General features: G+C 49.1%; 3 protein-coding genes across 3 annotated transcripts; 1 reads left to right on the forward strand and 2 right to left on the reverse strand.

The window, feature by feature from the left end:
• Positions 1 to 31: 31 nt before the first annotated feature.
• Positions 32 to 7138, reverse strand: ajuba (ajuba LIM protein). The gene is made up of 8 exons (XM_040181532.2): positions 4400 to 7138; positions 2403 to 2504; positions 2197 to 2264; positions 2028 to 2090; positions 1056 to 1186; positions 822 to 873; positions 649 to 717; positions 32 to 552 (listed from the first exon to the last, which is right to left on the reverse strand). Exons 1-8 carry the CDS (start codon positions 5928 to 5930, stop codon positions 424 to 426), a joined length of 2145 nt encoding a protein of 714 aa, XP_040037466.2. The 5' UTR covers positions 5931 to 7138; the 3' UTR covers positions 32 to 423.
• A 2484-nt stretch (positions 7139 to 9622) lies between these two features.
• Positions 9623 to 11612, forward strand: mrpl52 (mitochondrial ribosomal protein L52). The gene is made up of 5 exons (XM_040182953.2): positions 9623 to 9893; positions 10234 to 10303; positions 10931 to 10998; positions 11157 to 11221; positions 11335 to 11612. The coding sequence occupies exons 1-5, from the start codon at positions 9860 to 9862 to the stop codon at positions 11479 to 11481; spliced, it is 384 nt and encodes a 127-aa protein (XP_040038887.1). The 5' UTR covers positions 9623 to 9859; the 3' UTR covers positions 11482 to 11612.
• Positions 11613 to 15050: 3438 nt separating this feature from the next.
• Positions 15051 to 26093, reverse strand: mmp14a (matrix metallopeptidase 14a (membrane-inserted)). Its single transcript, XM_040181065.2, has 10 exons — positions 25496 to 26093; positions 19303 to 19451; positions 19004 to 19126; positions 18582 to 18889; positions 18284 to 18445; positions 17861 to 18009; positions 17600 to 17738; positions 17367 to 17517; positions 16832 to 16947; positions 15051 to 16714 (listed from the first exon to the last, which is right to left on the reverse strand). Exons 1-10 carry the CDS (start codon positions 25577 to 25579, stop codon positions 16419 to 16421), a joined length of 1677 nt encoding a protein of 558 aa, XP_040036999.2. The 5' UTR covers positions 25580 to 26093; the 3' UTR covers positions 15051 to 16418.
• Positions 26094 to 26200: the final 107 nt, after the last annotated feature.

Raw genomic sequence — 26200 nt, forward strand, 5'->3', positions numbered from 1 at the left:
TGAGTATATTTCAAGGTTATTCATGTATCAATTTGTCTCAACACAAATGAATATTTATTACGACATACAGAAATTACAGTAATGGTCCCCCAAATTGTACAGCTTCATGTTACAAATCTCTTACAGTAAAGTCAAAATTAAGTGCAAAATGTTTGCTAGCGATAATATATTTACAAAACAGTTTAGCAAAATCCCTTGTTCTTCTACAGCAAACAGCCAGTTTGGGGTAAAAAAAAAAAAAAAAGCAGTAGTTTCTTTTCCGTTCCCTTATAACTATGATACAGTAATAGTACAAGAAGTACAGCAGGCAGTACAGGAGACAAAAGAAGCGAAATGTCTGATCAGCAGTTTCATCGTACGACCGAGGAAAAAGCACACGGGAGAGTTAAGACCGGCTTTTACACAAAACACCATCGCTGCACGTCAGTGTGCGTTGTGGGGGCCGGTGTGTGCGGTGCACGCTCTGCTCATGTGACAGGAGTGGCAGAGGAGATGAGAGTCCAGAGGGAAGCACTGCGAGCCGGGCTTATCAGAGAGCTGTTTACCACACTCCTGGGAGGGGAGGGAAGGGACAAAAAGAGGCAGATAAGGACAGGAATGCACACCGAGGAAGTGAGGTCAGGAAACCTTGCGCTCATGATTGCTCACCTCACAGTGGTAGCACTCAAAGTGGTAGTCCTTGTTCATAGACACCACGCGCAGGATCTCTTCACTGTCCTGAGACACAAAATATAGATCTATTTTATTTCCGGGGGGGGGGGGCAGTCTCGTTACGTGAGACAATCTGAGATAGAACACAAGACGCGCGTCTCGCTGGTCACCTCGGTCGGTAAGATGGGCTGCAAACAAGCGGCGCACTTCGGGGCAAAAGTCCTGCAGAGCGCCGGGAGAGAGTTTATTTTAGTGGTGGAAAAAAAAAAAAAAAAAACAGCAGCAGTTGAGTCACAAAGGACGAGTAAAGCAAAGACATTCTTCAGGTTTTAAACTGTGAAAGCTAAACATCCCTGTGAAACAGGACAGAAGCACAGATCCTCCGTCTAAACAAAGCGCCTCACTTGTTGTAGTCCGTCACGCAGTAGATGTTGCTGTGTTGGTCCACGGTGAACGGCACCCCGTCCAGAGCCTTTGAGCAAACCACGCAGCGGAAGCAGCCCGGATGGTACGAGTTCCCGAGAGCCTGCAGGATCTGAGAGGGGACCGCCGGCACTTATTTAAGTCATGAGAAAAGCAGCACTTATCTGGTTCTCCCTGATGAGCGGCGGGGTTTTAGCCGCAGGTATGCAGACGTGCAGGCTAAGTGCGCGATTAGCTCCTTTGATTGCAATCAAATTTCTGTTAAATGTAATAAGTCGATTCTCCAACAGTATGTGAAGTATTGTTCTTGGGTTGCTTCTTTTAACGGTTTATATTTTATACACGTTTTCTGAAAGTTGCAAAATGCCTTTGCATCCAAACTAAATGAGATTCCTTTCACGGAGCAGCGTATAAATAAGTTCCTGTTATTTTAATGATACGGCTGCACGGTCCCACCAACATTCTTTTCTTTTAGACCAGAAGATATGAGCATAAACTTGTTATTCTTTCACAGGGCCGTAGAAAACGTCCCCCACCCAGCTACGATGCATTAAAAGGTCGTCAAGTCGGGAAAAAATGATGCCCGAGGTTCTCACACTATTTATGTTGTGTGTCTGATGTGGTACAAATATGGCAAAAAGTTTGAAGCTAATCACGACAGAGCCATGTCCCTCCCCCGAAAAAGGCAAACATTCCACTTAAAATCTGCCGTGGGAACCCGAAGAGGAGCCAATGAAAAGACGTCATGGGGTTTCTGCGTCCTCAAGGGGGGTGGGGGGGTCTTTAAAGACATTCTGGGAAACACACAGGATGCAACTAAAGCGACTCACTGGGCAGGTTGAGGGTGAAGTCAATTATCTTTAAATCTACCTTAAGTCTCAAGTATTGAGAGGTGTTTGTGCACGTCTTCACCTAGCATGTTCACCCCCCCCCCCCCCCCCCCCCCCCCTCACCTGTTCCAGAATGAGGTGGCCACACACACTACACTTCTCAGCAGCAGCCTGGAATCCCGAAAACTGTAATTACAACAAAAGAAGATCACCGTTAGACGTAAATCAACCCCCCATCCCCCCTCCCGGCTCCCGGTGTGCGACACCCCCGCCTCTCGACCCCGTCCCTCACCATGTAATCCTCTTTACAGTACACAGAGCCGCTGACATTGTAGAAGTCCTTGTTTCTCAGCGTGCGTCCTAAAGAAGAGAGGGAGAGGGGGGGGGGGATGTTTGACTCGGCAGGATGAAAAGGAGACAGAAATTCATTGGGATTAAATCCCTGTTGTGTGTGTGCGTGTGTGTGTGTGTGTGTGTGTGTTGGGGGGGGTTACTCACCACAGGACACGCAGGTGAAGCAGCGTGTGTGATAGAGGCTCTTCAGGGCCTGGCAGGCGTTATCCGCCCCGTACACGCCTTTCCCGCACTTCACGCAGGTTCCTGCCGCCGCAGAGGAGAGAACAGACGTGCGTTTAGCCGCAGGAGAGTGGCGGCGCTCGACACTTTGTTTTACGACGCACTCGGGAGGGGGGGGGGGATGCGCCTGAAATCCAAAACGCCGCGCAAAGTGTCAACAGCCGTAAAGCCGCTCGTTCGCACCACCGGGGGGTGGGGGGGGGGGATTTTCACGCAGTTAAAAGGCGCGTTACGGAGCTCTGTTATTAAAGGGAAACTCCACCGGAGCTGCTTTCTTCTTTTTGACGTTCCAGAAAATAAGACTTCCTTTTGAATTTGGCTTCAAACCCCACAATTTGAGCCATTTGGAGATTAAATGATGATTTTCGTTTTTTTTGAAGAGGCTTTAACTGCCCCAGGAAACTCGATAGCTTTTCACCCACATCATCACTTTTGCTCCTTCCTTCCAGCCCAAAAAAGAAAATCAGCGTCTAACGTGCGTAATTGTCACTTTCTGGCCACCGTAGCTCCTTTTTTTTTATTTTAGTGTCAGATATATAAAACCTGTCAAAAATCAACACACTTTAAAAGACAAACCGCTCCACGATTAAGAAAACAAGAAGCAAAAGCCAACCGGCGTCTCGCTGCATTTGTCATCTAACAGAACGCAGTTTAGTCTAAGTACCCGTCCGGCTCAGCCCACCCAACGCAAAGTGGAAAAGTGGCGTGTGTCGGTCCGAGTGCCGGCGGTTCTGTGATCTATTTCGGGAATCCGCCTGCGTTTCCCCCCCCCGTTCTAATGTGGCTGAGGGAGTGCCACAGAAATGGAGGATTCCTACACTCCCGGGCAGTGCTTTGGGTATTTAGGAACAAGACTCAAACTCCGGGCTTTGCATCGGCTGTACGTTGGGATAAAAGATGAAAAGAAATTAAAACCCTAAAATCCAACCAAAGAAGGATGAGAATTAAATGTTTACACATCTGTCCTCTTTTTTTGTTATAAACATCGCAATGTGAACGGAAGTCATTAACAGCTACTTTTTTACTTCCTTTAATCCGATCACCCCCCCCCCTCGCCCCATCGGCGAGTCTGCTGAGCGCGGCGGTCTTCGCGCCTCGGAGCTGCTGATTTGGCCCCTGATGGCGGAGGACCAACCGTGTTGAATGTCGCCTGCGGGCGCGCATACCTGAGCGGAGAAAACAGGCTCCAGCACAACGCCCCTGCACACGCCAAGGCAGCATTACGCACACCAGGACGCACACGTGACTCACACACACACACACACACACACACTGCGTTACTGTGGCCTGAAGTCACTCGAGGTGGGGGTGACACACCCTGCCACATAGAGACACACACACAGATCCTGAGCCCTAATCTGCTGTGACTTGCAGTAACGGCAAGTGTTGTTTATACGGACCTGTGTCGTGTGTGTGTGTGTGTGTGTGTGTGTGTGTTACGGCCTTTTTCAGTTTAATGGCCGCCCCACGTGCTGCCTGAAACGTCGGCCTTACAGGTGCGAACGTGAACGTACACATTTTGGGGGTTTTCCTTCATATCTACTTGTCTGGGACGGTTCGTGTTTTTTTTCTCTCTCCCTTCTCCCTCTCTTCATGCTTCGCGTGTTACAGCGCCGCATGTCCCTGCAGGTTCCACGCTTCCACACACGCTTTCAACTATTAATCTGTGCATCCATCCATGCAGCCCTCTCATTGAGAGAGGAGCCTGTGATCTGACACCGGGCGGCGAGCGGGAACCGTAATGACACACCGAGGGCGGATGAGCCGGCGCTCCGTTATGAACAGCGACTGCGGCGGCTCAGAGGAGGGACGTGATTTGGCGGTGGTCCTCCCTACCTACCCCCCCTTCCACGTGTACGCTGAACACCTGCGGGTTAGAAAAATAAAAGATTTCTTTTGAAAAAAGGGAGGTATCTCACCAAAGAATTCCTGGCGGTTCTCGGCGGCCTCCCTCCCGGCGCCGGCTCCTGGCTCCTCCTGGGGTTTCAGCAGCCCCCCCGCCGAGCAAGGCCCCAGCGTTGTCGTGGTGGGTTTGGAGAGCGCCGTCAGGGCCAGAGACTGCTCCTTCAGCATCAGGCCCTCCAGGAGCCCCCCGCCCGCCAGCGCCGCGTCTCTCAGGAGGAGTCGGGTCAGCTCCTCCTGGTAGCGGGTGCCGGGCAGGTCCGAGTATCTGGTCCGGTCTCCCACCACGACCCCGTCTTTGCCTCGCACTCCCGCCTGCTGCTCCACCCACCACTCGGGGCCGGCCTGGTAGCACGCCGCCCCCGGGCTCCCCACGGCGGGCGGGTAGGAGTGTCGGCTATCGTGGGCCCCCGGACGCATCCCTCCATCCAGGTACTGGGTCCAGGCCTCCACGGGGGTCACCGCTGGCCTGCCCAGACCTCCGTACCCGGCCATAGAGCCCCCTGTCTGCATGGAGGGGCACTGCTGCTGTGGCGGGAGCCCCCCCGAGGCCGAGTAGCGGGAGTCGTAGCCCAGGCTGATGCCGCTGGTCCGGTTGCTGCTGCAGCGGCTCCCCATGGGGCTTCCGCCGCCGCCGCCGCTGGCCGTGCTGGAGGCGAAGCTGGACCGGGGGCTGACCAGCACCGACTCCTGGAGGCTGAACGACGAGCACGGGCTCAAGGTAGGTCCCGGGGGATAAAAGAAGCCCCCCCCGACGCCTCCTCCGGTCACGTCGGACGTGCGATGCGGCGGGTGAGAGAGGGACGCGGGCCTGGGGGTCTCCCACAGTTCACCGCCCGTGCTCAGGCGCTTGTAGAACAGAGCCTCCTGGAGGGAGAGGCGCTTGTGCCGCTCGTGCTCGGAGAGGTAGCCGGACTCGGCCGGGCCGCCCCGGGGGCCCGGGTACGGCGGGGGGACGGAGAGCGCCGGCGGCTGAGAGAGGAGCTGCTGCCGCTTGACCAGCTGCTGGAGCTCCAAGGAGTAGCGCCGCTGACCGAGGGACGCCTTGGAGCCGAAGGCCCCCGCGGCGTCGCACTCGGGCCCCAGGCCGGACTCGCGCCTCAGGTGGGAGTCCACGCCGTCGCCCAGGTAGCAGGAAGCCCGCTGCTGGGGGGAGCGGCGCCTGAGCGGCGCCATGGTGGAAGGGTGGAGGGCTTGCTCGCCGTCCTGGGGCATGCCGCCCACTGAGGAGGACGACGGTGACGGGGTGAGGAGCTGAGAGGGGGTCATCCCTCCCCCTCTCCCTGGAGCACATGCATCGCTTGTGGCTGCGGAGGGGAGCGAGAACGAGCCAGGTCTTGAGGGTGAGGAGACGGAGCCGGGAGCCAGTGGCAACCCGCTGCCCCCCCCACCGCCTCCTCCTCCTCCTCCTCCTCCTCCTCCTCCGGTGGTGCCGGTGTTGGCGTTGCGGTTATTGGAGTCGTGTTTCTTCTTTGAGCTGTTGAATTTCGCGCTGCCCGAGTCGGTCAGCTTTAACTTCTCCAATAACTTGCTGATTGGCCGGTCCATGATGAGGCCTCCTCCGGTCCTCCGGTCGGTACCTGTCCAGGCAGAGTCAAAGTCCAACAACAGCTGCCCCCCCCCCTCAAGACCTCCCCTTTAAATGACAGATTAAAGGTGTTTAAATACAGTGTGGGAAGATACACAGCAGAACTACATCTAGTTTTCACTACAACAGATGAAACTGGGAAACAAAAAGACCCTCACGTATAATTACACTCAATAAATACAAACGAGATAAATAAGACTTTTAAGACATTTCAGGGTGGTTGCATGGCTTCTTAAGTCCTACGAGTCATCCGGGTTCTCTTCATGTGGCTCTTCCGCCGGCGCACGCGGGCTGCGGCGAAGAAGAAGAAGAAGAATCCATCGCGATTAACGAACGATCAAAGTTACCGCGACGGGCTGCGAGTCAGCGCGGCGGGACGGGCGTCCCCCGGGGACACTCCGGCGGGACCTATGGTCGAGCTACGGGGCCTCCCCCGCGGACCCTCGTGTGGCTCCACATCTGCATCTTCTGCGCGAGTTAAACCGCCCGGCAAAGTCACTTTGATGTCTTGGCGATCCAGTGCGCTGTGTGTGTGTGTGTGTGTGTGTGTGTGTGGGGGGGGGGGGGTCCTTCGTTTGAATTTCCCTTTTGTTTCGGATGTATTTAACAGCACAAAGCGGGGGGGGGTTCGGCGGGCTAGCAGCTGCCGCCGCTCCGCGAGGCTCCGGTGGAGACGGAGACGGGACTCACCGGACTTCTGCCGTTCATCTCCGGGAGAAACGTGTTCGTGAGGAGGTGGTGGAGGAGGAGGAGGTGGTGGTTGGTGGGGGGGGGGAGAAAAACTATTAACTCAACAGAAAACACACGTACGGGACTCGCCGAGGCTCCTCCGTCCAACCGCCTTCGCTCGGCTGCCTTTTCCCCGTTTTTCAAAAGGAGAAGGGGGGAAAAAAAGAGGAGAAAAAAAAAGTCCTGTCCCGGGACTCGGAGGAGTAGTTAGCGGAGGAGTCGGTGGGGAGAGAGGAGGAAATGAGGGGGGAGCCGTTACAGGTACACCCCGGCGGACCGGTGCTGGACTAAACGAGTCGCTCGAGATAAATACAATCCCTCCCCGTGTGCATCGCACGGTCGACAACTTTGTCTTTCTTCCTTGCCCCTAAATAATTACTTACCTCCCCCCTCTTTATTTTTTTGCACGACCGTCAATCTAGCAAAGGATTAGAGAGACAGTTCCGGTTTCACCTTTCAAAATAAACTCGTAATTGGCAACTGCTCTGTAAAGATAACACACTCGCAAATGGTTCGTGGTACCGCTTTGGTTTCGCTTCACATCTAAGTTCACATTCGTGTTTGATATTTTTTTTAAACACAGTTTTACAGCTGGAAACTCACAGGCATGTTTTCAATTTGCCCTCCGCTTTTACTCTGAAGGTGACCGTTACTCCGCGTTCCGCCTGCTCGCGCAGCTTGACGCGTCACTGCCGCTTTATCGGTGAGCGGCGGCTCGTTTTTCCCCCCACAAGGGCCGGAACACCTTTTCACCAGCCATGACCGCTTCGTCATTCATACGCACAACTGCCCTCTGAGGATGAGCACACTTCCCAAAGAACTGCTCTTTTGTACGAAATAGCGATGCGAATAATAGTGTGTGTGTGTGTGTTAATGTTTAGTTTTGAGCATCTGGGGAAGAAATAACCCATTGTCCACTCTCCTCCCCAGAAGCTTCCAGCGACAGGATCTTGAGTTAATGGTCAAGCCAAAATAGATATTTCCAGCTTTGTAAATGGAGACTTCCCACGCTAATGTCTTAGCTAAACACTTAGGTCATGTCTTATTTGTAGGGTTCCCCAGCAGAAGTTAGTATAGCAGAAATGGTTTAAAACTACTAATAGCAACGAGTAAAAGTAGCACAACATGGAAATATTCAAGTACAGTATACGAGTACCTCATTTTACTTAAGACGGTCCAGGTAAAGAATATATTTTAAAAGGTTTTCAGTGGGTGTGGTGGGAGAAACGTTCTCTTTATGACTATGAAATCGGACATAAAAAGAAAACTAATAAAAGTACAGATTATTAATAGCTCTGTTTTAACTCAGAGGTCTTCACAATTAAATTTAAGGGAGGAAAAATGTGACTTTTTCAATTGGTGTTTGGTTAAAGGATGATCTGGACCGCGGTGAACAGGGGGAAGCTTTTTGACTCGATACCTCAATGGTTGTAAAAGCTTTTTAACTGTTAGTTTCGTTTCTATTATGACCGTGCACTGGGTAGGACCCATGTGGCCGTGGTTTGGCACGACTTCAAACGCCCCACTGACCACTGAGACAAAACCACCGCTGTAAACAGTTCTGTTTTCAGAAAATGTCATTATTTTGTTTTTCCTCCTGTTACAGTAACCCTGGCCTCTCAATCAAAACCACACATCTTTATGTCCTTAGTGCAATAAACCTCAGTGGCTATGTAACCTGTGAGTACAACTTTACATGAATATTTTCCCTTTATGGTACTTATCTAATCTGCACGTGTAAGAAAGAAATGTCCACTTTTCACTGAATTTATTTAATTTACACATTAAGATATTCCATATAAAGCATTACATATTATTATTAAATAAATACAACAATAAAGATTAATCTGCCAAGGATATATACATTTATTGTAATCAGCTCCATGTCGAAAAGAAACACAATAAGACATAATAACATTAAAATGCATCCCTTTTATTTCTAATGGAGTATAATCTAACGGCAAATCTAAATGGCACTACTTTTAGTTAAAATAAATATGCAGACTCTGCCTCCACATTCGTGTTTTTTTTTAAACACTTAGTAAGCACAGTTTCTCTACACGTTACACATCAACTCATTTAAAACCGCGTTGTTCGGGCAACGGCTCTACTTTCCACCAGCCTGTGGAATGTGCGCACGGACACGGAGGCGTGAGGCGGCGGCGGCTGAATTTTTCCGGCGTGCCAGAGTTCTCCAAGGAAGACTCCAGAGTAAACACCCGGCTGCTGGCGCTCGACCGGCCGGCGTTTGTGGCCGTTAGTGGACACACATAAACACAACAAGCCCTGTTAAAGTAACTGTGTTTTGGTCTCACCAAAATACATACATACATACACACACACACACACACACACACACACACACAGGTATACGCGCACACAAACACACACACGCGCGCGCACAGGAGCCTTTCGTGGCCCCTGCGGTTCACCGGAGTCCCTGCAGCGGACTCCCAGGCTGCGAGTGGGAACTTGCCTGCAAAGCTAACAGAGAAATTCTTCTGGGCTTAGTGGCGGAGCACTTCATACAAAAACAATACTTTGAAGAGCTGCAGCTCTGTCTGCACTTATGTCCCCCAGCTGCGACTCCAGGCCCCGTGTAAGTCACGGGAGGAATCGGAATGAAACGAGAGAGGAGAGAAAAGAAAATATTTTTCTTCCCTTGGGGTTATACAAGTCGTAATAATCACGTTGTTTAAATGTGTTAGAGACCAAATGACACCACTGTGACATCACCAGCCGTATTGTCTTCAGACTTCACAAAGCTCACCCACAGCCTCAGGGGACGTGTTTCAACTCCTGGCTGAAAACGTCCCCTCGTGACGAGTCACCTGATTGCGACGTGTAGTCAGTGCTCTTAATGCGTTAATGAAATATCTAATTGATTCTCTCCTTTAAACCAGAGGCTAATGCAGGTGATAAGCACACGCGTCCTTCGTTGTAACAGCGAAGCAGGGCAGTTTAAATATTTAATCACAGGTTAACCTAACAAAATCAATGTAAAAAAAAGAATATATACATTGTCGTTTTGAGCTTTTCTCATATTTATTTACTTTGAATTAAACAACCCACTTTTCACGCAGTAAATAGTGACAAAGGACAACCGTGTCGGCGCAGCTTCAGCACCACCTGGTGGCCGGCGCGGTGCAGCGCAGACAACATGGCGGCCCCCATGAGGACACTGTGCAGTTCAGGTGAGACAGAGGTTACTCACGGAAAATAACGTTCGCGAGGCCCGCGAAAACTCGTAAAGTCAATCTCCGTTGCTGTAAATATCTCCTCGTACGTAGTCGCTGCTTTATACGCAGCTGCCTGCGCAAATAAACCTCCGTAAACGCAGTAAGCGCTGGGGATGCTAACGGGGACGCTAACAGCGGTCACTCAAACTCCTCTGAAAAGCTGCATTTGTTTTGTTCGGGGTTAATTCAGCCGGGTGTTAGAGAGGCGTGTGTTTGTAGTGGTTCCATTGGGGTCGTTATCTGTACCACGGGAGTGTTCTTCAGAGGCCGTGTTTCGGTTTGTGGTGTCTTCCAGTGTTGAGGCTCTCCAGCAGGCAGTTCAGCACAACGCGGGGGGTCCAAGCTGGGGAGAAATGGAGGAAAGAGTAAGTCCGCTGCCTTTTTAAAGTATTTTATTCCATGTAAATGTGACTATTTATTGACAACGAGTCAGTGTGCTGGTGGTGATCACCGAGGAGGCACCGGCGATTGCGTCAAGTTCATTTGCAATCCTGATGTAATTGAAATTCCGTTGACAGCCACTTGCCAACTAACAAGAGAAGAGATCCTTTTAAGAGCAACACTTCCGATTTCCACACCAAAGTGAGGTGTTGGGAAGCACTCCTGCATACAGGAGACGTGTGGAGCCTTTTTAAAGGCTTTGTGTTGGATTACTGCTCGAGTCACCGAAGGACAATGGGGGGCAGTAAAACATGTGAAAGTGAAAACTTAACCCTATGTGCATTGTGGGGATTTTTTCTGCCGTCAAGAAACACGTGTGGTATTTTTGAGACCTGTTACATGCACATCCAGCCATTGTTTACCCCCGATGTCTTAGACAGTGCAGCGCGGTCACCATGGCAACGGCAAGAGCGACTCAGATGCCGCTGCAGCAGATGCCGTGCTTGAGCCCGTACTTACAGCTACAGCCAAAATAACTTCTGTGCATCATGGCAGCACAAGTCCTGTCGTTCTGTTTCTACATTTTGTAAGGTATATGTGTGTGCTTGCAGACATGGACTTGCCCGAAGTGGCACAGAATACGGCCCTCTGACAGATCTGCCTGATTGGTCGTTTGCAGGTATTGTTTATTTGCCCTCTGTACGTTTTTTTTTATTAGGAGGTATTTTCGAGCAACAAAGTACACATTTGTAGCTCGCATAAGGAGCAGGAATTGTTAAAATTCTGCTTGTTATATGTTATTGTAATTTCTTTTTGAATGTTTGTGGAACTGGACAGACGGGAGACCAGCACCTCCGTTGAAAGGACAGCTGAGAAGAAAGCAAGAGAGGGAAGTTTTGGCAGTGAGTATCAACACCTTGTCTACCTTTTTCTTCCATACTTAAACGTAAATTCTTCTAGTCTATCTGTCCTTCTCGTATGCTTTTGCCCGTAACCACGGCGCTCCTTCTCACAGAGACGCATCGTGATGCTGAACTCGGAGGTGGACAAAGGGATGGAGGCGTGGAGTGAAAAGCTGGAGGAAGCCAAACGCCTGGAGGAGCACAAAAAGTCTCTCTTACTCAAAGCTAAAGGGAAGTTGTTGATGAAGAAAAAAATGTAAAAGTTAAGACATGAAATCGTTTTGATTCACTGAATATATTTATGAGGTTTTATGGCTTTCCTTCTGCTTTGAAATGTGTTTTTTTCATGGATTTCTGCATTAAATATTGTGATTTATACTTTAAACAATAATCAGTTATAATGGATTTGTTGCCTCGGTCATTTCACTGGTATCATTGAGAGTTAATGTCTCTCAGCTTCCACTAGAATGCAGCATTTCTCCTCCTGCGAGGCAGCGTGACGCTCCAACGCCATTTTGTCCTGAGTGGGGCTCAGAGAGGAGTTCTTTTTTACTTGTTTTCAGGCAGGCAGAGGAAGGGAGGCGCTAGCTAACATAAAGTAGCTCTGATTCAGGATCTGCTGTGTTTGACCATGTGTGTGTTTAGAGAGAGGGAGAGTTTGCACTTTGGCACGCTGTTGTAACTCAATGTTAATACTCAAAACACATGACGAATGTTCACTCCAGACCACCTCTGTGAAAAGGGGCTTAGTTCAGTTTAAGTTAAGGGCCAATAGAACAGAATGCGACTTCACCAACAGAATAATGGACAGTTTGCGTGATTTTATTAGCGAGAGTGAAGCCGAATGTGTTCTAGGATAACAAGTAATTGAAGCGTGACAGAACACGGCCGTTCACAGCAAACTTTTGTGCTTGTGACTCATTTAAAGATCTATTTTTCATTGGGCTTCAATACCAACAAAGAGGGGGGGAAAAAAAGTCTGATTTTTGAATGTGTTTTTCCTGCAGCCTGGTGTCTGGAAAGATGATTAGGCTTCCCTGCAGCCAAGTTACATCCCACAGAATGTGACATTTTCTGGTATCAGCTCAAATTTTAAGCTCAGTAGTTTAGATCCGGCTGCAGAAACGCTTGTCTTCAGTGTCCGTTGATTTAAAAAGCAGAAAACACACATCAGCTGCGAGGAATGAAGCCTGATTCCAGTTCCTTGTGTTTCCTTAAACTTCTTAGACTCATAGACCTCTTAAAAGAAAAAGACAGTATTACCACAATAAATCAGAACGTTTTGTCGCATGCGCTTAAGGTGTGAAGGGAGATTACGCAGTGAGACTCTTACCAGCTGTGCCTTTTGTAAAGTCAGCGCTGATTTAGTGTGACTTCTGACTTACAAGTATTTACATGAGGTAACCCTCTCTGCTCCCTTTCTCTCCCCCACATCTGCCTCTCCTCTCCCTCTTTGTCTCGGTGCAGACTTCAGCAAAGCGCCTCTGTAATTAGGGCCGCTGAGTTGCAGATTCTTTTCTGTGGAGATGGGAGTTTTCTCTCCCCCCCCCTTCCCACCCTTGCTCTCCTTGTCTTCACTTCTTGGTACAGTTGACCAAACAAGCTGACAGGCCGCAGGAGGCGTCGGAGGCACACAGAAAATGGGCTGTTAAAAGTGGTTGGCATGGCAACATTCTTGCATTGGCACGCACATCCTCTCACCTGCACCATCAAAGACCTCCCAGATGAACCAGCAGTGAGAAATGTGACTCCTCATTCTTTCTCTTGATGCACCATATGTGTGTGTGTGTGTATATATATATATATATATTTTTTTTTTTTTTTCACATCCTGCTTTCCCGTGAATTTTCTTCTCCTCAGCAACCTCTCCTCCTCCTTTCCTCCTCGTGTTGTTTTGTTTTTTTGGGAAACGAGAACCAGATGTTGCTTATTGTGCAGAAGTCAGCAGCAGAAGAGTGCTTTTGGGGGCGGGATGGGGGGGGGGGGGCGGCGCTAGTTGAGGTCAGTCTGCCTGGGACGGAGGGCGAAGAGTGATGGCGACGTGGCTGGATCTGTAGTTTCACCCGCAGACCAGAAACGAGGGACGGCTTCCTGGCTGATAGGACTGGAGTAAGGGGGGGTCTGGTTCAGGGACCCTCAGGGTGCATGACTGTATGAGAACTGGTGCTGAAGACTACAATTATCTTTGTTTGTTGCTTGTTGTAAAGTAAACCTCGTGGCTTCCTTTGTACTTTTGGTATTTATTTGCTTTTATTAGAAAACCAAATTAGTATATTTTGGCTTCAAGACTGATTGTTTTACCTCATAATTCAAGTAGTTAAAAGAGTTTTTTAAATTTGTTACAAGCATGTGTTTCTAATGTAACATTTATTCCAAACCAGGCAAATATTTTGTAACATTTGTCCCTTCCAGCACTGCGGGCACAACTAGAAAAGCGTTACAGGGGAAAGTAAATGTTGCCATAATGTGGGTCACCCAAACAAAGCTCAAGGTGGAATTACAAGCAGCCGTCCCGGCCGCTTCCTGCCTGGCACGGACGAAGAAGTGCTGAGCTGGACGGTTGTTCCGGGATCTACGAGTTCAACTGTAAAATAGCTGAGAGAGGGAAAGAGAGTACGGGTGGGGGGGTAAGATGGGGGGAGAAAGAGAGGAAGAAGCCGACAAAGGTCTCATCTGCGTTCATGACGGAGAGCAGATCCATGGCAGACAAAGTCAAGGGAGAAATTTGTGCTCCATTTATTTCCCTTCCAACGATCAGCAGCATCTTCTACAACGTGTCTCGCCCGACTGGATGGATGCTCCACAAGGCTCTTTTTACACGCTAATGTAAATCCATGAAAGTAATGTTCAACTGCAGTTAAGACGTTTGTTTGCTGTGATCCTGTTGACGTTTACGGCCGACGCGGACTGATTGTGAAGAGTTAAATAAAGAGAGCTCGGGGGGAGAAAGAGAGCAAAAACAGACCAGAGATACTTGTGGTTTGAGGCCGAAGCCTCATAAAAAGAGCAATTTCTCTGCAGCGGGTGAGGAAATAGGAGAGATGGAGGGAGGAAAAATATCCCCAAACCTGTGAAATAACTTTAGTTTGACTGGCCTCCTCTCTTTTCTTTTCCTTTTCACACAATTTTATAATAAACGGCGTATAATCTGAAACTTGCGCACACACACACACACACACACAGATGTCTCCAGAGTACCAGATGTTCAGTTGGCAAGAGCTCCTCTGAAGCATGTGAGCGTTCTCTCACTCTTTCCGACTCGTGCTGCTGACTCAACGTCCAAAACAACCAGCGACGGAGAAGCCGCATCCAGTCTTTGTCTCCTCCCTTTGTCTTTGTTTTTGCTTCTTAATAACCGATTGCCCTGTTGGTGAATGGAAACCACTCGGCGTGAACTCATCTCCACAGGCCGACATCATCGTCCACGCAGAGCAGGACGGAACGGAAAAAGAGGAAGGCTCATCTAAGACTGCCAATCTCGCAGCAGCTCAGGCTGAAAGGAAACGAGCCGGAGTGATGAAATCATCCCAAACGAGCTCAAAGTGGTCCAGACGATTTCATCAGCTCCATTTGGGAAAGAAATGGGAGTGACAGCGAGCACACATTTAAGCACGCAACCGTAGTTGTTTTGGGATAAAAGCTGTCAAAGTGCGTCATAAATCACAGAGTAGTTTGGTTGGTAAACTCACTTAATTCAAATCGAAATGGAAGCAGGATTCCAACAAACTACAGACATTGCATAAATGAAAAGTCTTCTATTTCTAAAATTGCAGTTTTTTGACTTTTTTTTTACCCAATGAAATACAAAAGCGAAAACAGGCAAGAAAAAAAAAATCTCATTCCATTTTATTGATATGATCATCATTATAAATATCATTACCATTATCATTGTTATTACCTAAATGAATCCGCCTCAAAAAAGAAGGAAAAAAATCATTCAGCACCATCAAACCCTCAAAGTCCATAAATAGCATCGCTTGTTATTCTGCGCTGACGTCTCAGTGGTTCCAGGTGAGTAAAAAGAAACCACCCGTACTCACGTTCAGCCCCCTGATGGAATCCATCACATGCTGAGTGCAAACTGGGATCCGTCCCCATCGTTGTCACGTTACGCCTCTGTCCAGCAGGACTCCCAATGACAATCAACAAAAGCAACAAAACAAAACAAAAAAGTCCCTATTACTTTACCAGGAGAACAATAATAACAATAACCATACTTATAATAACAACAATTTACCATAAAAACAATAATAATTAAAGATTGCACTATAATGTACCGCTTACTGACGCATTTTGGACCAGCAGCTCTGCTCCTATTGGTCAACAACAAAATGTACTGGAATGTATGAAAACTGAGTTAAAAAGTCACGTTTTTAAGAATAATCTTTGTCCCGTCTGACTGCTTGCACTGAAGGATGAGTAATGCTTGTGAATCAAGTTGCGGTTAAAACACCTAAAAGAAGGATTCTTGTCTGCAAGGACGCGATCGAGGAAGAAAATCCCCTCTGGAGTCTGACTTGCTGGATAAACAAATACGTATTACTAATCCTATTAATGCATGTCTAAAAAGCTGCATCAATCTATACTGACACGGTTCAAAAGGTACTGGTGCTGCTGTACTTTTTTTTTTTTTTTTAAGAAATACCACATTGCCGAATATCACAACTTTGCCCAAACAGTGGATTCAAGAGCAAGAAAGTCCCTTTAAAAATTGAATACATTTTGAACCCCATCAAAAGCTTTTTGACAGAGGATGAATTTGTGAGTAAAACCTAAAGTGAAAGACAGATCTCGATCTCACGCACGAATCAGACGGCAGTTCAGCTGGAGTCGTCCAGTTAAAGGAGAGGAAGGAAGGAAGGAAAGGGGGGGTTGTTTGATTTTAACACCTGGGATGCGAGAGGAGATTCATTGATGAGTCTCTTTGTATATTCCCCTTTTCTATGTAAATAGCCAACATACAAACACACATTTTCCTGATTTCATATGCTAGGGCCTTTATTTCCCCCCCCTCCCCTTTGTGGCACATACAAACCACCCAACACTGAACACATTGCTGCCCCCCCCCCCCCCCACCTCCCATTTTCCCCTCCGATCCTCCATTATTATTTCTGCGGTCGCCGTCTCCTCCTCTTCCATTTCTTCCTCCTCTCAGTTTCCTCCTCCTCCCCCCTCCACCCCCCACCTCCGTCTCCGTCTACACCTGGTCCAGGAGGGATCTCTTGCAGTAGAGGAGGCGTCGAGGCGTGCCGTACTTCCTGAAGACCAAAAGCGCTCCCAGGGTGACCACGACCAGCACCAGCAGGAGGAGAGGGATCACCACGGCAACCGGGCCGGCCCCGCCCCACGCCGCGTCTTCCTGAACCGTCTTGGGCTCCTCGCCTTCGCAGCCCATCCAGTCGGTGAGCACGGACTTGGGGTAGCCCGACTCCACCTTCATGTGCTGGTTGTTGAACTTCCAGTACTTGTTGGCTTTGTAGAAATAAGTGTAGGCTGAGGAGAAGGGAAATAAATAGTTTAGATTCAAAGCTGCTGCTTGTTACCCCCATTAACGGATTGCTTGGTTCCTTCGGGTTTGATGGGAGCATCCTGCATCTGTCTCTAACTTACATCCGTCTTGGCTCATGATGGCGGCCTTGATGTTATCCGGCGCCCCGGTCCACATGCTGATGGGCTTCGGGTAGCCGCTGTCCACGGTGCGAGTCTTCTCGTTGAAGCGGTAGTACCTGCAAAAGAGACACCAAGGCACACAACTATTAAATATCCATGGAGGAAACAGCTTCCAGGGGGGGGGGTTACAGTCACACAACAGGGGGGGGGGGAACGAAGCTCATGTCCTCGCTGGTGTTTTTTAGGAATGTGGTTTCTTTTTTATTCATGCAGGGAGCGACAGAGTGTGAGTCAGAGAGCTGAAATGTGGGATGTGAGAGTAGCAACAGGTTACTACACGAGCGTCTGCTTGGATAAAGGGAAGCGGATTCCATCCAATTCACAAGCGCTGCAGGAACACTCGTTCCATAGAGGACGCGCCCCCGGCCTTTTGTCCGTTGAGATGAGGACAGGCTTCCTATCAATCTTCTCATCAGAGAGAAATTGTTTGCAAAAAAAACGCGTGCTGTGAAACGCCGGCGGAGGGCCGACTCACTTGTTGCCTCTGAAGAAGTACGTCTGTCCTGTCGGCGTGTAGAACAGAGCGGCGTCCAGCTTGTCTTTGGGTAGACCGGTGCCCATGTCCCTCAGGCTCTTGGGAGAATCCTTTTCCATGACGGCCTCGCTGAAAACCCAATACTTGTCACCTGGGGACGACAGGAAGGCGATCAGCGGGGACTCGGCCATCGCCAACCCGGTCTCGATCTGACCTCGGGGGTGACCTCGTACCTTTGAAGAAGACAAATTTCCCGTCGTCCCTCTCGAAGGCGGCGTTGATGTTGGAGGGAAGGCCCTTCCAGAAGTGACTGATGGTCATCGGGTAACCCGGCAACACCTTGTTGTTACGCACGCGCCAAAACCACTTGTCCTGCAAACACACAGAAGATTAGTGGCGCCGCGTTGCAACGGAAGCCTCGTTAACGTCGTCACTAACTAGACAAATAACCAAGTCGAAGACGCCTCGCTTGACGCCTTGAGAAGACGCTGTACCTTGAACACAAACATTTCCCCCCTGAGGATGGCGATGGTGTCAAAGTGTCCCCCGCAGACGTCCGGCAGGTTGTCGGGGGTGGACGGCTTCGTGGGTCGGGGGGGAGGCGGGGGAGGTGGGGGAGGAGGCGGCGCCGCCGACTTGGTTCCTGCGGGGGGAGGTGAAGGGTGAGAGGTGTTTGAGATGAGTAACGTCTCACAGCAACAATCAGATGACGCCATCAACGGGTCAGAATCTAAATGTTTTCATTGCATAGTTTGGTTTAAGACCTGAAGCCGGATGTCAACGGAGCATCTACCTCTACTATAAATACACATATATATATATATATGTGTGTGTGTGTGTGTGTGTGTTTGTGATACAAAGTGAAACTGGAATTTTAGCAGCAATAAATGCCCTCGTCCTGCAGGAGGACTACCAACCGTAGATCGCCTGGATGCCTCTGCGGTCGTCGAACGGCAGCTGGAAGTTTTCGGTCTCGAACCACTGGTAGAAGGGGGCCATGATGGCAGAGGGGTCGCCGGAGTGCTCCAGGCCCAGAGCGTGACCCAGCTCGTGAACCGCCACCAGGAAAACATCATTTCCTTCAGAGAGAGAGAGAGAGAGAGAGAGAGAGAGAGAGAGAGAGAGAGAGGGGGGAGATAACAGTTGGTTTCTTGGTTTTTCACTCCTGCCCCGGGACTTCCTGGTGACCCCGTGCTCGTTTTCTCCCTCTCTCACCCCCCTGGTCGGCGGTCCCCGTGGTCCAGGGCTCGGCGAGGTCAAAGTGCGTGTCTCCGCCGATGCCGGGTCCGGGGAAGTAGGCGTGAGCCAGGAAGCCGCCCTCGCCGTCGAACGGCGTGCTGTCGCCGTGGAAACCCTCCGCGAACGAGAGCATGATGTCGGCGTACTTGTCGACCTTGCCGCTGATGTGGCTGAAGGGGATCTCCCGGAAGGTCAGCGGGATCGCCGCCTCCCACACCCGGAAGGCTCTCCGGATGGCTTCGTACGTGGCTTGTTCTCCGATCTTCGGGGTGTAGTTCTGGATGCTGGCGGAGAGGACGGAGAGGACGGAGTTTCAGGGCCCACGCACAGCAACACAGTAGAGAAGCTTTCAAAACAAAAGCTTCTTAGTGCTTCACAATGGCAGCGCGGGCGTGTACCTGAAGGTCACCTCGGACTTCTCCCACTTCAGACCTTGCATTGCGTATCTCTTCCTCCTCAGGTTGGTTTTGAGCTGCGGGCCGAACTTGTCCGGGACGCCACAGCGCGGCCGGTTCATCGCCCTGACGACCGCGAAACAAAAATCCCAGTTCTTAGTGAATAGTTGAACGACATGTTTGATTACGTTCTTTACTGATCTTAACTCTACCCGTAAATCATCAAATAATCTGATCTTGAAAGACTTTCCAATTGATTTGAACCCCCAAACCCGCCCCAAAAAACATCGACGAGGACTCACTCTAACGTGTTGGTGTCTATGGAGCCGGTGACGGTCAAACCGTAAAACCTCTGCATGGCTGAAATGGCTGTTTCGATGGACTTTGGCGAGCGGATGGCCTGGGCTCGGACATCACCTGGAGGCAGGTAGCCGTACTGCTGCAGCCAACCCTGCAGGAGACAGACAACCGTGAATATCTGCTTGTTTACATGTCAACCGAAATGATTCCCTTTCCCGTTGGGAAAAAAAACATACGGTAGCAAAAGATATATGAAATAAATGGCACCTCAGAGAGGTTGATCAATGTTATTTCAGTGTTTATTTTGGCATCCTGAGTCTTGACTTCATCATTCTGTTTAGAAAACACAAGTATAACAGTGGCAGATAATCAGGAATATATTAAATACTAAATCTGAAACATGAACAGCATGTAGGATATATTGTATGTATATTCTTGTGATATTTCAACTACCATAGTACATTGTATCTAATTTCTGTAGAGAGACTACTATATATATATATATATATATATATATATATATATATATATATACTATTATTCAAATTAAGTAAGAGGAATAAGTCTATAACACACCAATTATCCTTTGGAGACTTCATTTTGCAGAATTGGCACTTTTGCAACAGAAAAGAGAATTTCTAAAACTGCTCGCAGGCCGACCCGCTAGAAACAACAACAAAAAACCCCATCTGAAAACATCTTAGTCGGCAAAACAGAAGGGATCGGCCGCTTGTGTGAACCTGCGGGTGTTTGTCTTCTTCCAGTCGCCTCACGGCGTGTTTGAGCCTGCGTCACCCGGGTTAAACGGGGGAGAGAAACCGACGCAGACTTTGACAAGTCGGCGTGTTAAATGTATTTTCGTTCCTTCGTGTGACTGTGACGTCGTCCTGTTTATGAACTGTTAAAAGCCCGAACTTTGATTTATGCTGAGCTTGCGCGAGGGGGGGGGGCTTTGTTGTGGTGTCATAAGGAGGAACGAGAGAGGAACCAGAAGCCAAATAAAACACAAGATCTGAAAACACTGGTGTAATTCCAGTTACGATGACCCCAGAAGTCTAGACGATCGCAGCCAAAGAACACCGGCCGCCGTGGCGTTGGAAAGAAATCCCATTTTCAGCAACATTTTGGGTTCCTCAAAGTTTAAGTTTAAGATCTCCCTGTAACGTCCATGTCTGTCCTCCTCTCTCCCTGTCTGCCTTCAAGTCGACCAAAAACCACCACTGTTTATCTTGATGAAAGGGAGGACCATTCTTTCCACTGCCCGCTGCAGGTGGTCTCAGACTTAAAGGAATAGTTCCACCATTTGGGGTCCGTTTGTTTTCTTTTGGAAAGCGGGGTGAGATGACGGATAGCGCTGTAAGTGAGGCAGGAGTCCAGAGACGTTCTGCTTAGTCTGCTCATCTCATGGCCACATTTTGGGACAGAGGCGCTTGAATGCATCTCGGACTGTGCGCGTTACCACTTGTGCATCTTCACTCACACAGAGTTAACATCTGTATCGCACGAATCCCTTTGTTGGCGCCTCTTCAGGTATCTCTCTGGCTCCTCCTCTTCAAGCCCCTGACCAGCGAGGGGAAAAGCCGGCGTGGGGTGCGGGTGGGGGGGCTGGATGGGGATGGAAAGGTAGTGGACTACCGGGCTGCTGCCCCGGCACACACACACAGCTACTGTTAGTCGTGCGCCGGGCCGAGAGGCCAGAGAACAAGGTTCACTTATGACGGCCTGCAGAGAGGCAACTTACCCCCCCCCCCCCCCCGCTTCCCTCCATTTCTGCACCCCCCGCCCCTCGACTCACAATTTATCATGGATTATTTAGGCATTTATCTAATTTACCCCCGACGACTCTCTCTGACTCAATCTGACCGAATGGACCCCCCCCCCCCCCCCCTCCCTCGCCGCTGACTACTGCTAGTGTGTCCCGTGGCTCCAGTGTGGTGACGCGTCTGCTTCTATAAAAACACCCCCCCCCCCCAGTCCCGAAACTACTCCACACACAGCCGCCGCCGCCACCACCACCTCCGGGTTGAGACGCCAGGTATCCCAGCATGCACCCCCCCCCCCCCCCCCCCCGGGAACTCCCAGCAGCCACCATCAAAGCCGCTCTTTATTGAGACTGGTACATGGCGGGTATTGTTGGCCTCGGAGTTTCTGCGCCACGCGACCACGTGTGGTTCGGTAAACACGCTCCTGTGTGTGTGTGTGTGCATGTGTGTGCGTGCACGTGTGCGCAGTGACACGAGGTCTGATAGTATAATGCACACTGGAGCTCAACCTGCGTGAGGGAAAAGCTGGTGGAACAGGATGATTTGATGTATTCTGTGACCCCACTTTGACCTTACTGATCGGACCCATCAATGATCATTTAGCCGTCATGTGAGCAAATTGTCCTTGTAATTGTGAGCAATTGTGTCAATTACTAGAGCAAATAATCAGGCGATTCTCCAGAAGTGATGCAATCATTATTTGCAGCTTAATCCCAGTTATTGTATGTCTATTAATAAGTGATTAAAGTCACTTCGACCTCTAAGCATCTTCTTCTCAAGATCATAAACATCTTATTACATCTAAATCCTCAGCGCATCCTTCAACGTGACTGTATTGCCTTGCAAGGGGGCCACGGGGCAACAATGAGCCACTGGGCCCCCCCTCCATTAATTACCCCCGACTCCTCCCACGCTGTGCAATCTGCTAGAACAGGAGCCCCGTGGTTCTAGTTTGCTGTGGGCTCATTTGATGACAAGCCCTCCTGTCTGCTGTATGTTTACAGCGTGCCAAGTGTTAAATAAACATTTCAGGACTAGGGTTAAACAACGGCGTCCACCTCCAGATTACCGCAGCAGGAAATACTTCAGTTGATCTCTGGATGCAATTTATTCAGAGTCAAATAAGCACGAGCTGGCAGAGACGGTCAATATGGAGCCACAACGCTAAATCTCAGAATCGACAGTTGCAAAACAATTTGAGCGCGATGCCGGGAAGCATGCGTGTGACGCGCCAATGTCCCGTCACCCATCACAGGACATGTGGGTGCCAACCGGCGTCACACGCCCTTACTCGCGCCCACATGAGGCTGAGTATTCCGTAGGCAGAAAGATGAAGAATCACAAACCACAAGTTCCTACAAAAAACATCCCCTTGTGCGTTTATAACAGCTCTGGTGAAACAAACGAATGACAGGAAGTGAAACCGTCCCTACGCGTGCATATTCATCACGTGGGTGCTTGTGTGTGCGCAATATATAGATAGATCAAACCGCCATAATGACGCGAGCCTGTGTATAATTAACCCTGTGTTCAATTAGATCTGCAGGAAAGGCCAAGTGTCAAAACACCATTTGTTTCAAGCTGCATGTTGCACGAGATGAAAGCGAGCGGACGGGACGAGAGGATGATGCAGAGTCGTATTAAAGACGTAGAGGTAAAGACATTAGAAAGAAGAGCGGTAGAAGAGAGGTGGGGGAGGAAGAAGCGGGGGGGGTTGGCTGCAGTTGAATTTAAGGGACTGAGTCAGTTGTTCCTCTAGATCGGTGCCAACGGAAAAAACTGAGAATTCTGCTCATGAGGGCCTGAACCTCACGTTGCCTTCGTTTTATGCCTCTCTGACCCACTTAGCGCTCACAGCGGCGCCATGCAATGTATTTGTTTTCCGAATTTACATTCCTACTGGGTCAGAAAGGTTAATTAAAGTGACATATTCGGCTTAGTGAAACCTCATTTACCTGCAAGCCGAACGTTACTGGGACACGAATACGTTTTCTATGGTGTCAGTGATGCAACTGGAGGCACCGTTGAAATAGACATTGATTTTACGGCAAAATAAAAACGACAAACTGACGTGTAGTGGAAAGTGTCCTGACTCAAATGTTGCACATACACCAACTCAAAGGAATCATTTATACTTGTTACTCCACTTCATTTGGCAGCTTTAGTTTTTCACAAACCCAAATATAAAAAGGAGCAAATAATATTTTATGAATTGTGATGAAGTAAAATGTAAGATACTGGCTGTTTAGTGGTGGCAGAGGAAGAATTTAGATCATTTAGTTCAGTAAGTAGTGGTAGTATGTGAGAGAAAAAGGAGCAAAATAAACCAATATATATCAAAAAATATAGATGCGTATTATGCAGAATGACCCATTAATATACTGCATGCTTGATATTAATCAATATTATTATATGCATCCATTTTCAGCTATGATACAATAACTGTCTCCATGACAACTGTCTGAACTCCATTGGTGATTGGTTGATGAAGACGCTGGCGACGCAGTCAAAGCTACAAAAAAAGCCAATGAAGGGAGTTGGGATGGTTTAAATGTTGTAATGCAAATCTTCTAACATGCTATACTATAGTGACAGTGCCTCTTCTTTTTTAAGCTACGATAACATATTTTTTCATCCAGTAAAAAGTACAACATGTCCATGATGAAATGAATGCACATCTGGCCTAAATTATGTTGAATCCAACCAGCTGAGCACCAGAGAACTTCAAAACCTGCACTTTTAACATCACAGTGTAAACTTCCTGTGTTTGAACCAAACAGTGAGTGAGCAAAGATAATCTCCCTTTCTCCCTTGAAGTCCATCAGTTTCTCATTAAGGTCGATCCATACGATGGTCTGCGCATCTCTTCAGTGACGTCTCGAGAGCAGCTTTTCATCAACAGCCACTCTGGTGCAGATAAAGACCATTGAACCCAGATGTGTTTTCATCACGAGACGCGTGTCTCCGGATGGCAACGGGGAAAATCTCCGGTGCGTTTTTTCACGGAGAGACCCTGTTTTAGACGCTGCTGTTTTCACTGCCGCCAGGGTTAGACGAGGCAAGAGCGGTGAATGAAAACAGACGCGGCGATTCTGAGAATGGTGGAAGTCTCGCTTCCCGTGGAGCTGCTTCTCTTTTCACTCGCCGTGGATCGAGGAGGTTCGCTTTGCCAGAGCAACGTCAGGGAGGGACGTTCAGATGTTGAGCAAGGCTGAGAAACCACAAAGTTCCTCCAAACTCCGTCGGACTTCTGCTACCTCACCCCCCAACATTTTAAAACAAACATCTATGTCAACCCTGGTCTTGTTTTCACTGTGTTTCTCCTATCGCACGCAGACGCGTCTGTCTCTTGATCACAGGGTTCACGTGCAGCGACTTAGGTGATGTAATCCTCAACCCGTAATTGATTCTCATCCTCGTCCTGCTTCAGTTCTGTGTCGGACAGCGTCACCGCAACCTGCGCCTGATTAAATCTGGGCTCGATGCTCATTCCCCCGAGGTGATACACGCATTACAGGTGTTGTGTCCGTGTCTCCCACGTTGTCGACGGACGTTCATCATCGTCTTGCAAACCGTCTGACTGTCCCGCGTTGCCCACCACGTCTGGCTTGACTCACACGCCGGCAGGTTGCGGTCAGTGACTAAGGTCGACTCCTCGGGCACCTTCGCTCGGCCTTTTTTTTTTTCTTCTTCGTTTCGCTGCGTGGATCGGCTTGATCCAGACGGCTGCCTTTTACTGCGGCCACCCGTCAGAGAATCACCTCGTGCGTGCAGCGTGACTGAACCCTGACCCCTGACCCCATGACCCTGGTGCCCAATCACTTAGGACGCTGCATGAGGGCTTGACGGCACTTCCAGTCTCCCTCATGTCCGGCTTGTTGTGAATGCAGACCAGCTTCTCCTGCGCTCTCCTCAAGCAGATGAAAACCATTACCCCCACCCACGCACTCCCCCGAAAACCACCACCAGCCCCCCACCCCTCCCCTCCTTCACAGAACAAAGCAGCTCAGCTGAGGTTTCCAAACTGGGCACTGCCCCTGCACGGCTGGATCTCCTCTTTCACAAGAGTTTTGACTCGTGACCATTTGTTCTGGTTGAAGTTCCGTGTCTTGTTACAAGTGGCGTCTTCTAAGCAGCTGTTAGTGCAGAAAGATAAACTCCAGGAGACGTTGAGGGAGGCAGAATAAACACAGCAGCATAAACAGTGCCGTTCCTCGCTTTTGCAAGATTAGAAGAAAAAAAAGCTACAGACAATTGGAAAGACCGTACGGACACGAGTGAAACAAGACAAGTAGAACGCTTTATATCCTCCAGGAATGTTGTCAAAATTTAAAATTCTACATTGTTCACACGTAACATCTCACGGGGCAGACTTTCAAACCGTATGTGGATTACTTGGCATTGTTGAAAGTAAATACTCCATCAGACTTACCTCTGCTTTTAGCACATTTGCAGTGACCGAGGATAAACCAAAGCAGCAGAGGCCACAGGCCAGGGCGAGGATCTGGGGCAGCATTCTTCTATCTGCAAACTGCCCCCCCAAAAAAACGTTGGAAAAAATTGCTTTACTACTAAAGTCCCGCCGTCCAGACAGCAGGCGAAGAAAAATAACAACAAAAGATATAAAGAAAAAAGTCGAGTAACTACTCCGCGGTGCTTTTTAAATCATGGCATAGGACTCGTTTCCACATGGACACCAGTTGCGCACCGGGCGGGTTTTTCTGCACAAACTCCCTTAGAGGTGGAAAAAGTCCGAAAATCGTCAGCCGGCGTTGACAAAAGCCTCAGCTGTTGTTCCCTAAAGCTTCAAAGTTTGGCTTCCTGTCCGGTGGAGGGATTGTCTGCGACGCGCGCGACGTGGTCGCGAGAGAGAGAGAGAAAGAGGGAGGGAGGAGGGAGAGAGAGGGAGATTTTCTTTGGGTCCTCCTCCAGATGTGCTAATTTTTCATGGCTGATCGGGTTTATCAGGGTACCAATTATTGACGCTGAGGCAGATGCCAATTTGCAGAGGGATTATAGGCAGATATGTGGGACACAGAAATGGACCATTCAAAAATATTTCTTTAGCCTATAGATACGTTTTCAAAATTCAGTATTTGTCATTGTTTTTTATTTAAATAGAAATAGGCCAAAATAA

Source organism: Gasterosteus aculeatus, chromosome 7, assembly GCF_964276395.1.
Source record: "Gasterosteus aculeatus chromosome 7, fGasAcu3.hap1.1, whole genome shotgun sequence".
Lineage (NCBI taxonomy): Eukaryota > Metazoa > Chordata > Actinopteri > Perciformes > Gasterosteidae > Gasterosteus > Gasterosteus aculeatus.

Coding starts and splice junctions, on each gene's coding strand:
- ajuba (XM_040181532.2), bottom strand. CDS start 5,930: ATGGACCGGCCAATCAGCAAGTTATTGGAGAAGTTAAAGCTGACCGAC. Junction 2,505..4,399: donor GAACCGCCAGGAATTCTTTG/GTGAGATACCTC, acceptor CTGCGGCGGCAG/GAACCTGCGTGAAGTGCGGG. Junction 553..648: donor TTGAGTGCTACCACTGTGAG/GTGAGCAATCAT, acceptor CTCCCCTCCCAG/GAGTGTGGTAAACAGCTCTC.
- mrpl52 (XM_040182953.2), top strand. CDS start 9,860: ATGGCGGCCCCCATGAGGACACTGTGCAGTTCAG. Junction 10,304..10,930: donor GGGGAGAAATGGAGGAAAGA/GTAAGTCCGCTG, acceptor GTGTGCTTGCAG/ACATGGACTTGCCCGAAGTG. Junction 10,999..11,156: donor GCCTGATTGGTCGTTTGCAG/GTATTGTTTATT, acceptor GGAACTGGACAG/ACGGGAGACCAGCACCTCCG.
- mmp14a (XM_040181065.2), bottom strand. CDS start 25,579: ATGCTGCCCCAGATCCTCGCCCTGGCCTGTGGCCTCTGCTGCTTTGGT. Junction 18,010..18,283: donor AGGCATCCAGGCGATCTACG/GTTGGTAGTCCT, acceptor CTCCCCCCGCAG/GAACCAAGTCGGCGGCGCCG. Junction 17,739..17,860: donor GGGAAATGTTTGTGTTCAAG/GTACAGCGTCTT, acceptor GTGTGTTTGCAG/GACAAGTGGTTTTGGCGCGT.